At 43.7% G+C, this 23,823-nt stretch overlaps 2 protein-coding genes across 3 annotated transcripts in view; one reads left to right on the top strand and one right to left on the bottom strand.

The window, feature by feature from the left end:
• Positions 1–283: 283 nt before the first annotated feature.
• LOC135214331 (exosome complex component RRP46-like) lies at positions 284–12,390 on the bottom strand. Of its 2 annotated transcripts, none has more exons than XM_064248531.1 (6): positions 12,341–12,390; positions 10,880–10,953; positions 9,981–10,094; positions 1,612–1,733; positions 1,095–1,235; positions 284–799 (listed from the first exon to the last, which is right to left on the bottom strand). In XM_064248531.1, the coding sequence occupies exons 2-6, from the start codon at positions 10,944–10,946 to the stop codon at positions 611–613; spliced, it is 633 nt and encodes a 210-aa protein (XP_064104601.1). In that variant the 5' UTR covers positions 10,947–10,953; positions 12,341–12,390; the 3' UTR covers positions 284–610. The 2 variants fall into 2 exon arrangements, with proteins under 2 accessions (XP_064104601.1, XP_064104600.1); XM_064248530.1 differs by lacking the exon at positions 12,341–12,390 and adding an exon at positions 12,022–12,178.
• A 2,707-nt stretch (positions 12,391–15,097) lies between these two features.
• Positions 15,098–23,823, top strand: part of LOC135214330 (GRB10-interacting GYF protein 1-like) — a 200,258-nt gene continuing 191,532 nt past the window's right edge. Inside the window, 2 exon segments of the mRNA XM_064248529.1 lie at positions 15,098–15,198; positions 19,000–19,149. Of these exon segments, the coding sequence (XP_064104599.1) occupies positions 19,048–19,149 (102 nt within the window). The 5' untranslated portion in view covers positions 15,098–15,198; positions 19,000–19,047.

Genomic DNA, 23,823 nt, shown 5'->3' with positions numbered 1-23,823 from the left:
TTTCACATCTACCCTTGTGGAAAAGGAAAATGTTAATGATGTAGACAATGGAAACTCTGGTCCTATCATTTTATCCCTTTCCTTTATCATTTTTTTTTTCTAACATTCCTAGCGCTTTTTTCTCCCCAATGAAATTGCATCCACAGATATATTGTTGCCTTATATGATGTGGGCACCATATTTTAAATAAATTTTTATTGCTGAATTGACAACTGCACGTCTTAAAATAAACAGGTACTCACAAGAGAAAAGATTATCTTTCCACTATTTTTTATTAAAAGAAAATAAAAAACTTCAAGACGGCAAACTTTGCTATATTAATGATGAGAAGCTTATCAGTATTAATTGTCTGAATGCCAATACAGGTTTAGAGTTTTATTACATTGCAATAAAGCATAGTAGTTATTTCTAAAAATTTGTACATAATTCAAATTCATGTGATTTGCAAATTACAGATATAAAATCTATTTTTATATGAAAAAATCCTATTGCTACCTTCAAAATATGATAATTCATATATGATGTACAATTCTTAGTGCATTTAGAGAACTTTTCACGAAGATTTATCAAAGAAAAATAAACCAACTTACGACATAAAGAGGAATAAAATTTATACAACATCATCTTCATATTTCGTTTCTATGGTTCTCCTATAAAAATTGATAACATCTTTAGCAGCGATCTGACAGTCCTGGAAGCATCTGTTGAAATTCTCTGTGCTCAAGCAACCATCTTGATGTGCAGATACCACATTGTAATCTAATCCGTCAAACACAAATGTCACAACAGCTGAACTCTCCTGAAAAAAACTCTTAGTCAAATTCATCACTTCCTGAAGCACAAGTACAAATGTTTTTCACTGTTATTCATAATTGCTATGCAGCACTTATAATAAACTCTCCACAAAGGTCACTGTCTTTCATCTTCTTTAAGTTTATGTTGTTCAAATATTTACCACAATATGTATTAATAGACTTACTCCCTCAGCTTAGTGGAAATAGTAAATATCTGAGAATACCACATCAAGGAAGTATTTGCAAACCAAATTAAAATCTTTAAACTTTAAAAATCTCTGAAATAAAAAATACCCTTACCTTCATTTCAGCCTCTGTCGGTTCAATAATGATAGTTTCTGCTGGTGTGAGGCAGCACGTAACAGCTGCAAAGGTCGATTTCATTTGCACGCCAGCATCAAGTAGCGCCATACACGCTGCATTAATGCTTGTTGATAAAGCCTGACCAAAAGCAAAATAAATGCTGATAAAGTTTGCATTACATATACAGTACTATCATCATCTTACAACAGAACATACGAAAGTGCTTGTTTCAAGAGCTGTCTTAAGAATTCATGTTAAAACTCAAAAAAATTCTTTCAATGTTTCAGAAATGTAAAACTGAAAAGGATATATATACTAAACAACTTATAAACTGCCTTACCAAATGTACCTGAAAAATAGTACCTAATATTTGATACTCATTTGTTCCGGTAAACCTTCTTGTGTGAAGTGCATGAATGAAACTACAGTAATAAATCTGTCAATGACTAAGAAAACTAAAAAATAAACATTACACCATAAAACTATAAGTTTCTACAAATAGCATAATAATTACCAATCCATCCGACTGCATCTCTTGAATGGTGACATTGACAGCTGTCCGTGGATGAAGATGAATAAGAATTACTTGTTCCACTGTCTTTGTTATCACCGATTCCAAAGCTCGCTCTCCTATCACTGAAAATATTGAGGATTTACACACACTAACTTGACAAAATACCCTATGCTACAAGCACTGATTATGAACCTTTAAGTTTCTCTCATTTGAAGCCAAAATTAAATAGATATTATGATACATTTTATCATCATCTTCAGCAGTAGCTCTTCTGTCAAATTTTTGTTTTATAGGTTTAGACTTGTAATGTGTTCTCTCCATTACTGTCTTTTTTTACTTCCTGTCTGAAAGGAATTCATATGCCCTTTATCCACTCTGGATATATAAAATTTATTCACAAAAGGACAATTAAACACAACAAAGTACTTTCCTGACTAAAATCTCTGGGACTCTCTGCAGAAACTTTTAAGTTCTTCATTATAAGAATATAAGAATATCATTTATAATTATCATATGCAAGAAGGAAACAACAAAATATTATTGTAATGGTTAACTGACTGCAAAATTAAGAAAACACTACAGTTTAAGATGGAATGTTGAAAAAATATTGTGGATTACTTAGGATACTTTACCAGATACAAAATTTTACACTTAATGTGCTAATTTATAATATGACAATTTGTCGAAAATTGCATTTTTCTAACTATACAAACCTGAGGTCCTTTAACAATAGGAAGTAGCTAGCGGCAGCTGGACGGTCGTAAGCTTCGAACAAGGGCGAGAACGGTAGTTAACTGCTTGTCCGATCGTCGCGCGCCGCGCGACTGGGAGGTGTAAACAAATCACTTTTGCTTTTGGCCCATGCAAAATACGCAGAGTGAGGGGTGGCATGAGGAGGGACTATATGTAAAGGACCTCAGGTTTGTATAGTTAGGAAAAAGTGCAATTTTCGACAAATTGTCATTTGTTCCGATACGTAATACACCCTCGGTCCTTTAACAATAGAAGACTCACTTCTTGGTGGGAGGAATCTGAGTCTTTTGATGAACAGACTGGTGTCGTCCATCCCTGGAATGCCTCCTGGTCGTAAGAGCGAGGGAGGGATCCAAGCCTCTGTCCGATTGATCGGGGTGTGCACCGCAGGATCAATGGTCAGACCTCTGGGCCGAGTACTAAGAGAGAGGCAAGCGTATCTCTTTGTACCAGCATTGTAAGAACTTTTTCCTTACATGAGCAAATGTAAAGTAATGGGTTTGTCTCATGTCGGCATCCACTTTCTCTCCCCCGTTGTTGGAGAAAGTGGTGGATATACACTCCTATCTCTAGTTAAAGAGGTAGGATGGAGCTCTGTTGAATAGCTTACCTGCATCTGACTCCCTTCCAGCAAGGTAACGACCGTATCCCTCTGCCCACAGGTAGAGGTAGAAAAAGATGGTGAAGAGAAGCAGTCACTCTCTCATTCACGCATTCATTCTCCCAGTCATACCAGGAATCGATGCTGTTCTGCCTGTTCTGGACGGGTGCTGGGTAAGCTTACACAACGTGTGAGCAGCCACCACAGGTCCCAAGGAAAAAGTATCCAAGGACTTGTGGGCAATATCCCGAAGGTAGAAGGACGTGAAGGTGGTCTGGTGGCCCAGACACCTGCCTTCAGGACCTGCGCCACGGAGAACGTTCTTACGGAACGCTAAGGAGGGTCCGATACCTCTGACTTCGTGGGCTCTCGGTCGGAGCGTACGGATGTCGTCGCTACCATCAGCTTCGTACGCTCTCCTGATCACCTCACGCAGCCAGAAAGAAAGCGTGTTCTTGGAGACTTCTTTCTTGGTAACCCCAGTGCTAACGAAGAGGCGTCGACACTCAGGCCTGAGATGTCGAGTTCTCTTCAGATAGCGCCGTAGCGCCTCACAGGACAAAAGCAGCATCTCATCCGCATCTTGTTATCGGTGAAGTCCAGGAGGAGGGGTGAGGGATCGTGAAAGACTCGAACCTGGTCGTCAGGGATCGACGGATTCTGAGTCTTAGCTACGAAGTCGGGACGAAATCGAGCGTCACAGATCCCAGCCTCTGGTATGTTTAACATCATAAGAAAGGCCATGTAGTTCCCCTACTCTCTTCGCCGATGCCAGGGCCAGCAAGAAGAGGGTCTTGAGGGTCAGATCCCTGTCTGACGACTCTCGGAGTGGCTCGAAGGGTCTTCGAGTCAAACTCCTAAGTACGAGAGTCACATCCCACGCAGGGGGCCTGAGTTCCCTGGGTGGGCAAGACCTTTCGAAGCTCCTCATTAGCAAGGATATCTCGAACGAATTCGAGATGTCCAGTCCCCTCAGTTTAGGACGAGAGCCAGGGCGGCTCTCATATCCCTTAAACTGTGGGTACTGAGAGGAGCTTCTCTCGGCGAAGAAACACGAGGAAATCCGCTACCTGCTGAAGAGTGGCTCTGAGAGGAGACAGACCCTGTCTACGACACCACCACAGAAGACGGCCCACTTCCCTGGTACACAGCTGCAGAGGACTGTCTGACGTGTCCAGCCATCTCTGTTGCTGCGCTACGAGGAAAAGCCTCTCGTTCGCAAGAGATGGTGGATAAACAGCCAGCCGTGAAAGTTGAAGGGACTGGACTGCTTGGTGGTACCGTTCTACGTGTGGCTGGGCTAGAAGGTTGCCAAGTGGGTAGCTCTCTCGGTGCATCCGACAAGAAGAGCCAGCAGGTCCGGATACCAAACGGCTTGTGGCCGTTTGGAGTCACCAAGATCATTCTGAGATTGGGACGTGACCAGCGCTCGACTGATCACTTTCCAAATCAGACAGAAGGGAGGAAAGGCGTACGCGAAGAGGTTGTCCCAGGGGTGTTGAGGCGAGGCGTCCTCTGCAGCTGCCATGGGTCCGGCCACAGCTGAAAAGAAAAACCTGAAGTTTTCTGTTGTGCCGGGTGGCGAACAGGTCTACGACCGGTCGTCCCCACAGGTTGAAGAGCCTTTCCGCCACGTCTTGGTGTAGAGACCATTCGGTCCCTATCACCTGATCCCGACGGCTGAGCTTGTCTGCTACTACATTCCTCTTTGCCTGGAATGTAGCGTGCTGACAGCTCTATCGAGTGAGCCGTGGCCCCACTCGTGTACCTGCACCGTCAACTGATGGAGCGGAAGAGACACTAGCCCCCCCTGCTTGTTGACATATGCCACTACTGTGGTGTTGTCGCACAATCAACACCACTGAGTGTCCCACCAAGCGGTCCTGAAACTCTTGGAGAGCGTTGAACGCCGCCTTGAGTTCCAGGGGGACCAATTTGATGGGGAAGGTGCTTCTCGTGATGGTCCCCACACACCTGCAGCCAGCAACTCCTCCAGGTGTGCGCCCCATCCCTCGGTCGATGCGTCTGAGAACAGAAGCATCTCCGGGGGGGGAGTGCGTATGGGCCATCCTCTTAAGAGGTTCTTGTCGTCGAGCCAACCAGAGGCTAGGTCCTGCCTCACCTTGTCCGTGATAGCCACGGGAAAGTAAGGAGGAATCCTTGGCCTGAGACCAACTCTCCCTTAGTCTCCACTGGAGAGACCGCAGGTGAAGACGCCCGTGAGGGACTAACTTTCTGAGTGACGACAGATGGCCGATCACGACTTGCCATTGCTGTGCTGCCTGTTCCTGCCGAGACAGGAACCGGCCGGCTGCCTCCCTGAATTTGCTGATAAGCAAGTCTGCGGGAAAGACTTGCCCTGCTACCGTGTCTATCAGCATACCCAGGTACTTCATCTTCTGCTTGGGTTCGAGGTCGGACTTCTCGTAGTTAATTTCACGATCCCCAGGATCGCGACAAAAACTTGAGGAGCCGATCTCTGTCCTGTAGCAACTGCGAGCGGTGAGCTCGGCCAGGACTAGCCAATCATCGAGATACCTCAGAAGACGTATCCCGTTCGAATGGGCCCAAGCCGACACCAGAGTGAAACACTCGCGTGAACACCTGTGGGCGGTTGAGAGACCGAAACAAAGTGCCCTGAATTGGTACACCGTCCCGTCGAAGATGAAGCGGAGGTACTTTCTGGAGGACTGATGGATGGGTATTTGAAAATACGCGTCCTTCAGATCCACTGAAAGCATGAAATCGTTCCCCCTGATCGAGTCGAGCACTGAGCGTGCCGACTCCATCGTGAACCGCGTCGTTTGCGCGGAACGAAGCGGTTCAGGGGAGAGAGGTCTATCATAACCGGACGCCAACCCCCCGATGCCTTCTCCATAGGAAGAGGCGGCTGTAAAAGCCCGGTGAACTGGTCCTCCACGATTTCTACAGCTCGTTTCGCCAGCATGGTCTTGATCTCCTGTCGAAGAGCGTTGTCCTTTGTTGATCCCCGGACATAGGTCTGTAGATGGACCGGTTTGGAGATGAGGGGGGGCCGAGACTCGAAGGGTAGTAGATATCCCTCCCGAAGGACGTCTACTATCCAGTCTCGGCGCCGTAGCGCTGCCAAGTCGCCCAATGGCTCGCCAGGCACCCCCCCACTTCCGGCAGCAGGTGAGGGGGAACGCCGTCCCTAGCGTTTCCCTCCTCGTTTCGACTTCTTTCCAGCACCTCCTCGGGGAAAGGAGGGCTGGGAGGAGGGCTGGTTGCGGCCTCCTCTAGCAGAAGTTGAAACAGCTGGAGTCTTCACACGGGGTTTGGGACGGTGCAACCGTCTTCGCCGCCGTAGGAAGCGCTAGCCAAGCTCTTTGGTTTGGCCGCAGTTACTCGAGGTTGCCCAGAAACCTTTCAAGACTGCCTGGTGGACTAAGCGGTCACTCTCGTCAGTGCGCCGCCGTTCCACCGCAGCGTCCCCACCATCTCTCCAGGAAAGAGAGCTGGGGAACTCCTAAGAGGTCCATTTCGTAGCCCGAGTGCCGCTTCACGCCCGGCCCCCTTGGTCACTCGGGTAAGGACTGCGTCCCTACGTCGAAGAACCAAGTTGGCCCACAGGTTAGCAGTCTGATGGGCGAGGTAAGAGATTGCTCTTCCTCCAGACTGGCCACAGTCTCCTGAAAGAAGCGTCGTCTTCGAGAGCAGAACTCCCAGAGCCGGCCGCTACTTTGGATATTGTGAGGGACCACAAATCCAACCAGGAAAACTGCCTGGAATGCTGCCATAGCGGTAGATTCCAGGGCAAGTGGCCTCCTCGCCTGGCGAGAACCATAAGTTCTCCGACAGGAGCTGCTGCAGGGACACACCTGGAGTCAGCCTTGCTAACTCCGGGTTAACCTGTTCGGCAGTATCGGGTCTTCCGATGGCACGTAAAATCGCCTCTGCCGCTGTAGAGGAGGAGGAAGCAGCTTAGAGGACCGTCCGGATTTTAGCGAGTCCTCCCGTCCGGAGACGAGATTCTCCACCTGATCCAGGACCGAGTCCGCAAGCTCCGATCGTGGCAACCCCATCATCATTTTGGGCTCCCTCTTGGGACCCCAAAATGATTCGAGCCGGGACGTGGGCTCTGCTGGGGTGGTAGCGGCAGATCCTTCCGCAAGGTCATTATGCCAAACGCATCAGCTTAATGACCTCTGCGAAGTTCCTCTGTATCTCAGCGTTACCGCGTCTTGTGGAGTAGGACCGTCCAGTCCCTCCAGCAAGAGCATACCCTCGATACTCCTCCTTCAGAAGGAGGAACAGCGACAGACCCCTGACGGTCGCCTCCAACTACTTGCGCGTACGTTCTGGTCGGTCCTAAGACCGTGCTGAGCCGCACGGCGTCATAGCTGGGTCACGAGCGGCGCACCTCTCGTGATCGCTCTTGGTACCTCGCTCCTCCCGGTATAGCCGAGGAGGTTGAAGGTACAGGAGAGGCAGACCTGACGCTCCCCCCATCGCTCGCTGGCAGGACCAGCGTGCGTGGAGGGCTGCTGCTGATCGTCAACCCGCGGTGACGGTCGAGACAGCAGGCCTAGCCTTGCCGCTCGCCTGGGGCGATTGGCTCGGCTCGCTAGAAGAACGTCGAGACCGATCTCTAGCGTCAGGCGGAGCTGCCGCTGGTCACCGTCGCCGTCTCCGCGTCCATCGGGAGCGGCGGACGGGTGACCTGCTAGGCTCCCTTTCGCGTCGAGACCGGCCAGCGTCCTCTCGGCGCGTCAAACCGCTGGTACCAGCCGTGGCTGGTACCGGCGGCCGTGGGGACTCCTTCCTCGCCAACCCGTGGCCGGTCAGCGACCGTCACGTCAGCCCGAGCAGCCAGTTGATCGCTGCGAGAGCGTCCACTGGCCTGGCGAGAGTCGTGTGCACGACTCTCGCCAGTCTTCTGCTCCGCGCGCTGTCTTGACGGCGAGCGAGCTCGGGCGTCAAAACTTTGGCTGGACGGTCCTCTTTGGAAGAGCGTCCACTCGGTGGCTTCTCGCGAACGAGAAGCGGCCGAGACGGAACCTGGTTAGCGGCAGAACGCTAGCACCAGGTGAGGACGCACCAGCCGAGGCTGGTGCACCTCTGGTCCCCGTCGACTTCTTCTTTGCAGAAGAAGCGACGGGCCCCTTTCCCCGAATCCCGAAGGAACAGGAGGACCAGCAGAAGAGCTCCCCAGCTCGCCTGAGCGAGCCGGGCCCTTAGAAGATCCCGAAGGAGTCTTCTTTAGGGGGGGAGGAGGCAGCCTTCTTCTTCTTCGGCAGCAGACGACGAAGAAGACGATGAAGACGACGACGACACCTTCTTCCTCTTCCTCTTCTTCTTCGCCAGGCTCCGCAGAAACAGACGTCAGGTCTTCCATCCAGGAGGGAGCGGGGCAGTTGCCGAAGACAACAGGGCCCGACTGCACCTGTCCGGAAAGACCTGAGACTTGGTGACAGCAAACAACCAGCAGCAGGAACAACAGGAACAGGTCCGGGGGGAACAGCAGGAACGGCAGGAAAACATCTGAAGGGAATGTGCAGGCCGATCTGAAATGGAAAGAGTAGCTGGAACGGCAACAGGTACGGCAGGCACGGCAGGTACCACGGGAGAGCCAGGCGTCCTGGTCGGCAGTTACCGTCATCCGTGGCACTGGCGGCGGCCAGGTCCAGGGGGGGGGGGTACTCTTTGGGCAGCGGAAGTCGGGGTGGGTCAGCAAAGGAAAAAATCCAGGTGGTGGTGGCACCGTCCTACCTTGGCACGGCAGCAATGGTGTGTATAGCCAACCGTGGGTGTCACCGACATTATATGGGGCGTATATACCAGATGTGGTGGCATCTCCATACGCTGGTGTCGTTATTGTGGTGGTAGTTGTGGTCACCGCACCATGAGTGACCACCGCCGACCCCGCCAACCGCTGAAGCAACCCCTGGATGCTGGGCACTCCCTGCAGTCCCAGCGACTCCCACACCTGTCCCAAGTCGTCCATTCACTGATGGCACACCCCTGCGGAGACAATAGTCGGGTTGGGTTAGTTGGAGGGCTTCCTCACGCCCTGGGGAAGAAACACCCCCCCCCAGAGCAACCCCCCAAGAGCGGACGGAAGACCCCGAGTACAGCTGTAACGTCCGGGTAGCGGGCGCCCTCCTCCACACTCGACGGATCGAGAGAGGAAAAGGACTCCGCTACCCCCCCCGCAGGGGAAGGCGCGAAACGTGGGGGGCTGGCCGGGGGGCAGGAAAGAGGACGAAGTGTCCGTCACCAAAGGAGTCACTGGACTTTCCGATGACTTCTTGGCCGGCCTAAGTCTCTTCCTGCCCCTCGACAGCACCCACTGCGCCTCGGGACCAATAACACATATGACACAAGGTTCGTTGCGGGAGCACTCTCGCCCCCGGCAACGAGTACAAACCTCATGGGGGTCCACGTCAACGAATGACCTGAACCCTCCACATCTACGCCCCTCCAGCCCGGGACACACTCTACGGGCGACTGGAGGGCGGCGTGGTGAAATCTCCATTTCTTCCAATTCACTCATGCAAGATCAGTAGAATTGTAAAAGTTACTTACAGTCATCTCCTGATTTATACAGAAAGAGAGGCAAATACTCAAAGTCAAAGCAAACGACAAAGCGGGCAGAGCGATGGCGAACACGTCCTTCCCACATACGGCCGAAAGCAAAAGTGGTTTGTTTACCTCCCAGTCGCGCGGCGCGCGACGATCGGACAAGCAAGTTAACTACCGTTCTCCCCTTGTTCGAAGCTTACGACCGTTCCAGCTGCCGCTAGCTACTTCCTATTGTTAAAGGACCGAGGGTTTGTATTACGTATCGGGAACAAACTCTATATTAAACTGAATATCTTACTTATAACATTCTATCTACCTGTGGACAGTTGCATCACCAAGACTGATAATTCTACACCTTGTAAATTTGCACTCTTACATGAAAGAAACTAAGATTATTTCATGTCAAGTTATCAACTGTCACATCAAATTAGGCAAACTTTACATTCATCAATAAAACTTATTTCCAACATACTAGATTGGCCAGTGCAAGGACTGTAGCACACTTCTAAATGGCACTTATTGTAGTGGCGGTTAGAAGCCTTGACATCCCCTGGACCATTCACTGATGCCAAAGCTACGGTGCTACCTGGTGCAACAAAATCAGATGTTAATGAACTTAACTAATATACTAACACATTTCAGGATTAATACAGTAGCCAGTTTAACCAGACTTTAGAGCACTACCATTTATCATTACATACAGAACCAAAGCTACTTGACTCTCAGCATTGTATGCATATCTTAATACAATCAGAATTATGGCAGTAATTACAGGCATATAAGCTGAGTTCTCCATTTCAAAAAGAAAAAGATATCAATAACTGTTTATGAAAGCTAACCACAAATATTCATGAAATTCAAATTAAACAATTGTACTGTTACACAATTATTCAAAATTTTAAAAATCAAAATTGTTATTTCTTTTATCTTTTGAATAAAATGTCCAAACTTTTACAACGAATTTATGTTTCATAACTTTGTCTTTCATTTTACTAAATCCCTAGGATACTTATCAGGAGGCCAAACCAATTACATTATGACTTATTTAAATGAACAAAAATTAAATACCTATATCTGACACTTCCTTATAAAGGAAGATCACTCTCTCTCTCACATACATTACAGCTTTGAAGCCAGAGAGTTAATCTAGTTTATTATCCTAATAAAGAAGGTAAAGCTTTTCCTTTGACTTTGAAATATTTAAATATTTAAAAAATCCTTTACATAAAAGACTATGAATAGAAAGCCCTAACATTATAATGACAGATCCATCAGATTAAATGTAGCAAACTTTGAAATGACTTGGTGGATTGTAAAAAAAAAAGAAAATCATACTGTATCTACAATGAGTAAAGTGCTTTATTGCCATACCTATTGAATAAAGTGCTGACCCATCAGATCGAGAAAGGAAACTCAATTCACAGGCGTGTTGAGACATTTTCTCTCTGCAAGGAAAAAACTGACAATATAGTACAGTAGTGATTATTTCTGTCGCTGAAAAAATTTCTTCAACAGTCAAACAAGTAAAATTATTTGGAAAAATTACATGCAGTATTTCATACATTGCAGCTATCTTCTGGTTGCAAAAGAAAAGGAAATGGGAGAAATTTTACTTCCATTCAATAACAATGATCATACTGGCATGTAGAGTGCACACAAAGAGCATGTGCAGGCTAATAATCTACCAATCTGGTACCCCACCATCAATAACTTGTCAATTAGAGGGGACAATGTAGAATACTATGTCAAAAATTATTACTAAAGCCTGTAAGAGGATATAAGTGCTGGTAAGAGGTCGGGGTTACGATTGTTCTGATGAAAGTGCCCCAGCGTCCATGGGTACAAGTGGTGTGCGGATTTAGCACAGGAAATGGGAACTTTGTTGACACAAGCGACTCCGCAAACATCAAGATGGCGTCAATCTTCAAAATATTTGGAGTTGTAAGTAAAAACTTCGAAAGCGTTTTGGGGTAGTGTGCACTGCGTTGGCCACACTTTTCATTACACTCTGTTTAAATCTTAAAATATGGCCTTAATTTCTAACTTTGGAGAAAATACTTACTCCGAAAGGAGAATAGAGGTCTTGAGCTCCTTCTCTCACCACCAACAACTCGTGACTGATGACCATCTCTGGTGTAAGGACGTGTTAAAAGTACTTTTTCGGAGGGTGGCCTAGCCATGGTAGTTGGTGAGTTGGTCAGTCCACGCGGTTGTTTACCCTACATCCTAACCTGAACTTTGCAACATGGATAGCCTATGCATCCTAACTTTAAGATTGCAACAATGATAGCCTGCACCAAGGGCGATGTACTAATACCATAATTAACATGGTAACTGGAAGGCTAGCATAACTAGTGAGAAAAATGGGTAAGAAAATAAAAAGCTTAAGCAATGACTACTATACAATGAATGGTCTTTAGGTTAGTAGTACTAGCCTAGGTAGGTAGGTAGTCTAGCCTACCCTAACCTCAGCTTCCTGTAGGACCTGCGAGGATAAAAATTTGGTGTCGTACCTGAGTAATACGACGACTACGAAGACTGTTTAAATTTGGGTTAGTGAGGCTCCTACTTCAGGTAATTCACGATCTAGGAACACGCCGAGGGTGTCTAATATGACAGTTTTTGAAAGCAGCACACGAGAAAGGTATCCTACTGTAAAGAACCTAGGTGAACAGCATAAAGTAGCTTTCACAATACCGTCAAAAAATAGTTCAGAGAAAATATATGGTTGTAAAAGTATAGCAATAATATAGAACGTTAAGAAAAGATTTCACAGTTAAATAAAACATACCATGACCCTCGATCGAGGGGAAATAAAAAAATATTACCAACCTTCACCTGAAAGTAATTGCTGCGTGAAAGAAGTTTATGTCAAGTATATAGTTTATGTAGTATTTACTGGGTGCGTTCTTATTTGTTATTTTTTTAATAAAACGGCAAAATAATGTGATTGTGAACACTAAAAAGGCTACGGTCTCTTCGGCCATAATGCTGGATGAGGCAGCAAAATTGATGGGGGCTTGTTAATATTTCCATTCATTTTTATCTCATTACCACAAAAGTTTTAGTATTTGTATAGTTTCTGATTTCTCGCAGCATAAAGCTTTCGCCTTCAGTTTCTGAATACTATCCCCCTAAATAATTTTACACTTAGCAGTCAGTACTTTTATTTTTATCCAATGCTTCAAGTTTATTATTGCATTTTTTCAAGTTATCACTGCAAATATTGCCGAATTTTGTGAATAGGTGTTATAAGGAATTTTCGTTCAAATCTTCGAACCTACGACAATTGGATATATGCTGTGACTTCCTTTACTTTTTTCTATATTACCACATTGGAAGAAACATTATAAAAAACTTAAATTCCATTTCTTGAACATAAGCTGGTCTAAAACCTTTGGTTTGGCCACTGATATTTATGGTTTATTCTAACGGAAAATCATTACCTTTCTGTAAGGACTTCCCTTATTTTGAGAATATGGTGACCCTCCAAAAAATAATAATAATAATAAAATAAAATAAAGAATTGTGCGTCACTGCTGACGATCTGTTATGAAAAAAGTGGAATATCAATACTGGCTATGAAAATAACTCTAAAACTTTCTATGATGAAATATGTATCTATCTAACTATATATATAAATAGTTAATAAATATATATATATATATATAATCTATATATATATATTATTAATATATATATATATATATATATACATATATATTAAGTATTACATCAAAAGTATTTGCATACTATAACTATTTGATATATTTTATTTTCTTTGTCAAAGAAGGCAATGTTCATTCTTTTTCTTAGGATCGTCAGCAATGAAACAAACTTCTAAGACAACAGAACACTTCCATAATTAGATTGGCATCATAACAAGAGAGAGAGAAAGAACATTAAAGACCGTCTACTCTCCCACAGTGAGAGAGTGACAGCTGCGTAAAACCAGTTTTTTAAACAGACGATTATAAATAGTTTCTATGATACAGTTAAGTGATATTTTTATCAGATAGACATATCAATTGGGCCTTGGGAAAACCCTTCTGGAGCCCTGTGGTTGATGATGACTTAAAATGCGCTGATAATGGTAAGTGCATATCAGTGGACCTAGGTACAATATTCGGTGAATCTTATAGGAGTAGGTCAAATGTCTATATTTTTCATTTATTTTCTTTCCCCGTGTTTCTATTTCTAGACCTACCTTGACTAATTTTTCCGAAAGGTTCTTGTTTGAAGGAGAAGAGAGGAGAGAGAAGAGAGAGAGAGAGAGAGAAGTTGTAGTGAGAGAGAGAGAGAGAGAGGAGAGAGAGAGGAGAGAGAGAGAGGAGATACGAGAGAGAGAGAAGAGATGGAGAGAGAGAGAGAAGAGTGACTGTTTAATTTATCCCAATTTCAAACTAGTGAAAACATTTTTGAAAGTGATTAGATTTTAAAAATTACAAAAATCTTATCTGGTAGTTTATTATTTTTTTTTATTTTTTCAATTTCAAAAGAACTTTAGGAAGAGAAAAAAGGTCTTTATATCAATAATCGCCTTTTTTCATAAAAAATATGTTCTCTTTTAAAAGGGAAGACACCTTTCCTCTTTAGCCTTTTAAACAATGTTGGTGATTTTCCTGCCTACCCTTAAGGTCAATAAACCAAGCCAATTGATTCTTCTTAGTTCTAACTCTAGTATAAAACCACTGAAAGCTTAGACTAATCTCTGGGCTAGATATTTATCATAGGATTATAGCCATGTAGTGGCATGTCAGATCTTGTGTTTTACTTATTTATCGTCTTTAATACTGCTCTAAGTATGTACAGAGAGAGAGAGAAGAGAGAGAGAGAGAGAGAGAGAGAGACGAGAGAGAGAGAGAGAGAGAGAGAGGGGGGGGGGCTGGGGGGGGGGGATGGGAGGTTCATAAATCATATAGCATTTTTGATGACATAGCGGTTCGGTTTTTGTTTCGATGTGATAGCAAATACTAGAAAACAACCATTTATCTCATCAGAATCAGAGCATATAATTAATTTTCTGTTTCCTTTCTAACTAAAGAGCCCCAGGATGTATAAAGATGATGCTTAATACATGAATAGTTCCTTTAATAACATCAGTTTCTCCTCAAAATCAGAATTAATTTTACTGGTTCGTTGGACTTCGTTTCTGGGACGAGACGTGTAACACGTAACTTAATACATTGTTTACCTCATCTCATCACCTTTACCATGTTTATCATATGTAAGCGATTCTTGATTAACAATACTTTTTAGTCATAATTTGACATTCAGGTAATGAAAGCATCTCTCAGGAGCCGTATTACCAAGTTCGAATTTCCGTCTGAATCACGATTGCAAATTAATGATCCTGGAAGTTCTGTGATAGCAATCAAATGCATAGATAGACCGTTTGGCTGCATACCTCCTCTGCAAATCAGCTCTATTTCCTGTGGCTTTTAAAGCGAAAAAGCAAGGTATCCAGTTGCTATAGAAGACGAGCAACCGTTCTTCGTAATTGTAGATGTTCCGGATGACTTTTTTTTAGCCTCTATTTGGGCAAAGAAAACACCGAAAGCGCTTGGTCTCCGTCTTTTGTTCTTATATTTACGGTGGAAGATGACTGACTACGCATGCGTAGTACAAGTTCGGCCATCTTTGTCCAAGTGTGTTGTAGAGCTGCTCCGCCTCCCTACTGTATTTTGCTGGTAATATAGTTCGGAGGTCGCTCGTCTCGTTGACATTAGGCCAGGAAAAGAATTAAATGTCTGCCCGACAATTAGAGGGGTGGTATAGCCGGGGTAGTAGTCGAGCAGGGCATGATTAAAGTAGAAATATGCCAGGGACACCAACATTGTTTTGGTATCTCGACGATGGCAGTAGAGGTATCGTCGCGGATACGAATTTTTTGTCTTCGTCATTCGACGTCGTGTGGTTCCCCCCTTCATTATTTTCGGCTGCGGACGATGACAGCGATGGGCGTGAATGGCGGTGCGGGCGGAATTGGCTCGGTTTTGCCAGGGGTGGGAGCGCGAGTGGTCCTGCGAATGGGTGGAAATCTGGTTGGGAAGGTCAGGTCAGGTTCCAAAATAGCCGAGTCTTAAGTCAGTGTAATCCTTTTTGGGCCATAAAGAGTTCCCCCCCTCCCCCCCTGCGGGTTCGATGGCCAAATAATTGTCATTATATCCATTTGGCTTTGCAGTTCATTTGCCACATTTTGAGGGTTGATATTGACAGAAGTAGGCTAGGTTCGTTTTTGCAATTGTAGGTTAGGTGTTCCTAGTCTGGCGAACAGAGAATCTGCCCTTTTTTTTTATTTCTCTTTTACTTAAGGCGATCCAAACCTATAGTTGGATAATTTTAATTTGCTTCTAGTTTATTCAAGCCCTTGTATGACAGAGTGAGTAGGCTACCCTATTTTTTTGTTGATTTTTTTTTAATTTTTTTTTTAACCAGCTAGCTAGTTGTATACCTAAATTCTCTTTAATTTTGGCAGGTGTTCATATCCCTTTTATTCATGACAAGACTCGAGTATCCAAGGCAATTTCAAGTTTTGCTGAGGCTGGCCTGGTGGGGTTTGGTCTACCTAGCCTAACCCACGGTAGGCTAGGAGCTTATCACTTTAAAGGCTAATTTATGAACAATCAAGTGAAGTGTAAGCACCGTTGCAAAGACTGGACACCATAGGATTTTTTGGTAGGCTATTCAAATGGTATTGGCTCACATTTCCGTCTGTTACGATTACCCTCTGTACCTAGCCTATATCAAAAGGAAAGACAAAATAGTCTAGTTTTACTTCATATTAAAGTAGCGATCTGAAAACTTTATTCTGGAAGAAGTCTGTCACCTGATGACCAGTGTACCTGAGTCTTACTGGATGTTGTAACTGCCCTTCAAACTACTTTGGAAAAACCATGATAGATTGATTTTTTTCACCCAACATCAAATTGAATAAGGCTACTGATGATGATTTTGCAATATTTTCTGAAGGGAAATTGATAGGGCGATAGGAGGGATTGATAGAATTAATTTTAACCGAATCCGACTGAGCTAGAGAGATTTTCCTCATGCGCAAAGATCTCAGGTTTGTCACTTACGAATACTAATACAAATTGATAAAAAATTTGTCATTTTGGTTTTGTTCCAACTTTTCTTCCTGACATGAGTGGTTCCGTGTCATATTTATAGGTACTGTATTTTAATTAGATGTGAAGTTTGTAACCTATTTCCTTGTGCAGTGTAGTGAAATGGCTGAAACAGTATTACAAGTGGGAACAAGATGATTACAAGTATCTAACGTCGCCTTTACATACAGTGGTTGCAATGGAGGTTGCATGGCACAACTCACAGATTGCTGAGTCACTTCTGAGATTCTAGTAGAAAGAGCAGTGTAGTGGAGTTCACCTTTAAAAGATAAATAAGTGAAATAATGGGGGCCATGATCAAACAAAGGGCAAAATAGAGTAAAAAAATTAAACAGACTATTGTGCAAATGAATTAAAGCTAGAAAAGATGTTGTATTATTATTGTCGACTGACTGTATAGCAAAGGCTTCTAATCACAAAAACGTCCCCAGTGATTAATGAAAATTCACTGCACAAGTTCATGGAAATATCTGAAGGAATAGGATACAGTGCAGAAAAAGTAAGATTCTCCAGAAAAGTGAAATAATAAAACATAAACCAGATGAAAAGAAGAGATTACTAAAGAATAAAACTTAAACCAGATGAAAAGAAGAGACTTCTAAAGAACTTGATACCAACTGTTCTAGAATATACTATAATGGCAATGAAGTCCAAAACCAAAGAAAATGGTCTCATACGATGCTCAACTTATAAGAAATATGGAAATATGCGATGATTTCCGTGTGGCAGATCAACAACAAATTTGAACATAAGACAGGTGAAGATGAAGATAGTGTTTTCTGAGGGCAGTCCACTGCTGGCATCGCCTATTGCCTAACTGTCTATTCTGAATGCAACAAGGCTGCTAGAGTGCCCATTATTTCCCCCCACATGTATGGTCAGTAGAGGGTATGAGTGAACTAGTTAATGACGAAGCAGCTCAGCTGGGGAGCCTGCCTTCATCCCCCTCCAACTTTGGTGCCTACATCCTGGGCATCTGATAGACAAAGGAGTGGGTGAAGGCATTTTGTTCCTCTGGAAAAAATGAAAAAGTTCCCCGTATAGGTCAGTGATCCATTTACTTTGGTTTCTAATGTGGCTGCTCTGGCAGCTCCTGCTTGTGCCCTTAAGGATCTCTCTCAAATGCATCAGTTGGAGTGGGAGAGGATGGGGTGTGGGGGGGGTTTTGGGTTTCAGTGCAGTTCTTGTCCCACGTGAACAAAAATGGCTTGACTCCGGAAAACTACCGCCTGTCGTGTTTCTGTTAAGAGGTGGAGGATCTTTCTAGGTGGCTAGATAACAGGAACTTCCTAGAGGGAACTCAGCTGAACTGGCCCCCACCAGAGTTTCTCTCGATTCATTGGGAGTGTAGTAGGATGCTCACCAAAGCTGCATGTTCATTACGGGTTAGTACTGACAGTCACAAGAAGAAAAGTATTCTAGAACACTGTCTCATTCCGTGTTTGGAAAGTTCCGAACAAGTCGTCAGGCCAAGGTGCTGAGACAATATCCTTGGTGAGGCCTCACATAGTGAATGACATGCTTCATTCCTGGCATTTAGGAGGAACATCATGGTCCACAAGTTTTTGCAACATTGTGTTACCTTCTGAACTGATCTTCCCTCCTTAAAATGGGAGACTCAAGTTCCTTTTTGTAGTACCTCGGTGGTGTGATCGGTATGGTCTTGACCTGCCACTTCGGCCGCCGTGAATTCGATTCTCGGGCATTCCACTGAGGAGTTAGAGATGTGTATTTCTGGTGAAGTTCACTCTCGACGTGGTTTGGAAGTCACGTAAAGCCGTTGGTCCCGTTGCTGAATAACCACTGGTTCCATGCAATGTAAAAACACCATACAAACAAGTTCCTTTTTCTTAACCCCACAATGATGTTACAACAAGCCAAACTGTCCTGGACCTGTCATCCTAGACATTGGATACCAGGATGTATGGAGATTACTGGACTCATCCTATTTCTACTCACATGTAGTTGCGATACCTAAGGAGTGAGTCTCCATATAATTTTTTAAAGTTATTTACATTTTATAAATGTACAATCACAGTTTTAATTGAATGTATCCTGAGAACTACACAGCAGCATGGAAGTAGTGATATTCTCAATGATTTTTCAGTTACAGTGAATAGTCATATCTTGCTTTGAAAAGAATTGAACTGATTATAGAACATCTTTAATTGCTTTGGAATTGCAAGAGATGATAGTAAAACATGACTGAGGGTATATATATGTTTTGAACTATAACACAAGTATGAAGGAGTTGATGGTTAATTTTTTGGGTTGTATAGAAGCTGTATACCTTGTTTATATGAAACAGTCATCAAAATGATCTTGTAAGTTGCTGACATCTAATTGTACTCTTCTTTTTTTCAGCTGTAAGGTGTAAAATCACCAACTGAGTGGTCTGGAGTAAAAGATAACATGTCAGAAACTGCACTGAAGTTTGGGCCCGAGTGGCTTCGTGTTCTTTCTCACGGTGGTAGTGTGAACTCTCCTCCCCCCAGTCCAGGTTTAAAATTCAAGGTTAGTTTAGTGGTTTCAAAACTGAGTAAATGTCATGCAGGTATAATAATAGTGCACTTAAACCCAGGCTTATTTATTTTGGACAAAATAGCCATTTGTTGTGATGGTATCTAGTTGCATAACTATAGCAGTTAGTTAGTGCAACTCCTATTAGGTAAACACTGTCAATCACTCATGACTGCCTTATTTAATTACTTGTAACAATAATCAAGGTGTTTCTGAATGATTGAGTTGCAGGTTACCAATACATTATACAGTATTGAGGTGTTCAAGAAATGTTCTAAGCATAAATATACGTTGTAAACTGTCACTAGTATTTATGTGAATGGTAGCTTGTATAGTTTTCTACATTGTCATGTTGATTACATAATTTGAAAAAACAAACTAAGTTTTCCTAATTTATATTTTCAAAGGCTTGAGTTCATGACTGTTGTGTATGGCAGACTGGCCAGTCAGTCAGTTACAAGTTTTATCTCATTATTGTTGTGTCTTCAAATGCTGTATTTGCTAGAGATTAGGTGTCTCAGTGCAGTGAGATTGGTCTGCTGTCCTAGTCATTATTGTATAAGAATTTATCTTAATACTGTCCTTGTCTTATCAGCTTTGGGCTTGTACCGTCACTGTTGGCTTTTATCAGTATAGTAGTAATGTGTTAACATAGCATATTGGTGTACAGTAGTATAGCTCAAGAATAATTCCTTGTTCCTTGAGATTGAAGAGGACTATAGAATGCTGTAGTTTTCTGGCTATCTGGCTGGTCCTACATTAATATCTTGAGTTGTCAGGTTGATTTCAAAGCCTTCATTAAGTTCCTCTCTGTATATTTTTATATGTAAGTTGAAAAATTGCCTATTATGGGATATTTTGAGAAGTAGTACATTATCATTGTTGTTGTTCATACGCGAACAAACCTGAGGTCTTAATAATAGGAAGATTTCTAGCACCCAGCTGGATCCGGTTAAGAAACAGATGAAAGTAAGGAATCTTGTGATATCTGGCAACGCATGCGTAGATCGGGTGAACGCATCAGTCTTTTCTTAACTGCCTGGGCGAGTGTACTGGTTAACCTCTCTTGGCCTTTACTCGGTTCATTGCCCGTTTTGCTTGTGATTAGTGTGTGTGTTTGCTGATATTATGGCTGCTTCTGCTCCTTCTCGGCCTCGTCAACGTGTGTGCCCCGGAATTCCAGGTTTTCCGTGTTGTCGTTTTTTGGCTTCGGCAGCGACTGATCCCCACATCACATGTAGCAGGTGCCGTTCTAATTTTTGTACTATAACGAATCCTTGCATGGAATGTCGGGCATGGCCTAAAGAGCAGTGGAAGTCGTTTTTAGCAAGAGAGGATCGGAGGGCTTCGACTTTTCCTTCTTGGGAAGGTTTTTCACCTCTTCCCAATACTTCGGTGCCCTGAATGGCCTTCGGCTCTGGCGCGTGGCTAATGGCCACAAATTTTATAAATTCAGATTCCAATGCTTCGTCTCCTGCAGTATCAACCCCATAGTAGTGTTGTTCCTGTGTCTCCTTCCTTTTCTTCCGTTGATTTGTCGCTGGAAGTATCAGGAGGCCACCAGGCTGATTTTTGTAATGTCGCCCCTTCTTCTCTGGGAGTTGATTTGATTCCCAGGAAGGAGGAGGCTTTTTCATCATTCTCATTTATTCCAGAGTCGGAGGCGTCCAAGATTGCGGCGATTTGGAAGACGCTCGGGCTAGGGGGTACCCCGTCCTTGGAAGGGTTGCTTTCGCAATTTTTGGAGGCTTGCAAACCCCCCTCCTCAGGTGGGCCAGATCATTCCCCCTCTTGTTACGAACCCTGAGAGAGAGGTCCACTCCAAGTTCGTTATAACGACAAACAAAAAGAATCCAACACCAACAGTTGAAACTGGGGATACGAATATAGAAAGAAACACTAACACAACAAAGGTTTATTTACAAGCTTACTAACAAGACAAATGCAGAATGGTGTCTCCTATTTACATAAAAAAGGCAAAATCTTACAATGCGTGAACTTGGGAAAAAGTGAGGTAATTCAAATACTTGCTGGCCAGTTTTGCGACTTGAAGCGATGGCTTCACAAAGGAGAACGGTGGAACTTTACTCCGTACTGCAGAAGGCAATGTCTATTCTTGATACTTGAAGGGCAGGAACTCCTCAAAACCTCTTGTAAAACGTTTTTCTTCCTTCTTAAGCTCTTGCTCTATGTCGAAATGCCTTGGTCGTCCACTCCTGACGACGACTTGACCAGAATTCAACCAACTCTCGAGTGACTTTTCCTCTTTGATCCTTCGTAGGTTCCTTCTTCTCTTATCAGTCTCTGATGATCTCTGATCTCTGCCGGTGAGCTCTCACTGATAATCTGATCTGTTGCTCTTACCGATGATCTCTTACTCTGTGACTAACTGATGATCTGCCTTCTCCTACTTCGTCCGTCGTTTTTATACGGCATTCTGGGGGCGGGGCCTATGGCGAGCGTCACAGACTCCGGAGATTACCGGAACTTCTTAGAAGAATCTAGACGAGGTATTGCATCAGAAGTCGTGGTGTTTCTCACGACTCTACGGCGCCTGTTGCATTCCACAACACTCCTGCCGATTCTAGAACCATCATGAGAACAGGCGCTTCCTACATGCGCAAAAGCATCCGTGCTCATCGTGTGCTAACTTCAAAACTAGTTCACAAAGCTTCCTAGGAACCACTAATTGTTCGGTGATTTCCCCTTTACTACCTGACTTAGGTCGAACATGACACAAACATCGTCCTTTAAACAAAAAGTTTCCTTACACACATCATCGAGATCATCATCCAGCTCACATTCAAAAATTCGGGTTAAGTGTCTCTTCTCTGCAACTTGACTAGCTCATCCTTATTCACGAGGTTAGCGCCTAATTCATCACCGTAACTAGTATGTACTAGATACTGGTACATTTACTACGTTACTTTCGACAGCTACACCTTCCGTTTGGCTATCACTGTCAACGATAGAGTTAGGTTTCTCAGCCACACTCATGCCAAGATCAACCTCGCCACCTCTATCACACTCGTTTGAATCCACGAACTTACTCACGTTCGAATCCACGAACTATTCGAACGAACTTACTCTCGTTCCAATCCACGAACTTATTCATGTTTGAATCCACGAACTTTCTCACGTTCAAATCCACGAACTCTCGTTCAAATCCACGAACAAATTATGACTGTAGTCTATGTCTGTATCTAAACCCGACCTAGTTACTACCATTTCAGGCACTGGAATATCCCTCTTAACAGGATTCAGATTCTTGGATAAAGCTAAGTCATTACCGACAATAATGTCAACGCCATCGACGGGCAAACTGTCAATAACTACAAGTTTCACTTCTGACACTACCTGACTTTCTAAATTCAACTTCAACAAAGGACAAAGAACACAAGTGTTAGGAAATCCACCTAACATTACTTTTGTTCACGAACCTTACCTGCCAGATATATATACAGGTATTCTCCTACTTACGATGGGTTTAGGTTCCGAAAAAACCATCGTAAGTTTGAGAAAATCGTATCTCGGATATAGCCTAGCCTACTAAGTTAATCAGTACCATATAGGCTAGGCTATATACACATATATGGAAGATTAGCCTACACTACACAGTATACCTATACATATAAGGTATAGTAATTATTAATATCAGCTAGTTCGGGTGTTTCAATGCAGATTGACTAATGATAATTAAGTATAAAAAGAAACTTAATAATGAACAAGGATCAGACTGTAGCGTAAAGGTACTCGCCAAGATTCGGTCCGTTGTCGGCATACGTGATCGGTTGTCAGGCTGGTTCATGGCTACTAATAAACTAAAGATCGGAAGAGGAGGATGATGATAAAGCAGCAGGTATCATCAATTCGCTCTTCCTCAGATAAAATTTCTTCTTCTGTAAGTTCAGGTGTCTCGAGGAAACAACTGTTCCGAGACGTACAGGATCGAGTCTCAAGTGAGGGGGGTGGTAGGGCTGGGGGAAGCGGAATGCACTGGAGTTCGTTCTCTTGAAGAAAAAATCCATTGTAGGTTGCACAGTGCGTTTTTTTCGTTCTCATAATTAATCGGTAACATGCAACATTGTCTTGATGAGCCCTCTGAACTTTGGCAAAACCGTTCCTCGTCCCCATCCATTTCACTTAAAAGTTTCAGTCCTTGATCAAAATAAAGCAAACGCCTCTGCCAGTTTTTTAGTCGTAAACGTTCGCTCCGGCTCTTTTGTATTTTCTTCCTCTTCTGCTTTTTTTCTCTCTGCAAGTGCAATTAAATCCTCTGCTGTTAGCTCTACATCTTGCATACTATAAGTTCTTGGATATCTTCCTTCGTCAATTTCTAAATCTAAACTTTTCCCAAGTATCAAGATCTTTTTTATTGATTCCACTTCTTCTTCATTCTGATCGAAACCTTTTTAAACGAGTTCACATACACTTTCAGCAGATTTTTCCAGACCCCATTCATACACTCTTTCTTTACCTCCTTCCACGCCCTTCCAATGTTCATAATGGAGTTAAGAACACTAAATTCTTTCCAGAAAAGTTCTGAGATCTTTCTCCTCGTTATCCGTAGCCTGAAACAGCCTGCGCAAAACGTGTTCCGAAGATAATACGCTTGAACGTAGCCACAGCACCCTGATCCATGGGTTGTATGAGAGAAGTTGTGTTTGG

Source organism: Macrobrachium nipponense, chromosome 45 (assembly GCF_015104395.2).
Source record: "Macrobrachium nipponense isolate FS-2020 chromosome 45, ASM1510439v2, whole genome shotgun sequence".
In the NCBI taxonomy this organism is placed as follows: Eukaryota; Metazoa; Arthropoda; class Malacostraca; order Decapoda; family Palaemonidae; genus Macrobrachium; species Macrobrachium nipponense.
Note: the sequence above shows the minus strand (reverse complement) of the source record. Positions and strands in the feature narration are given on the sequence as shown.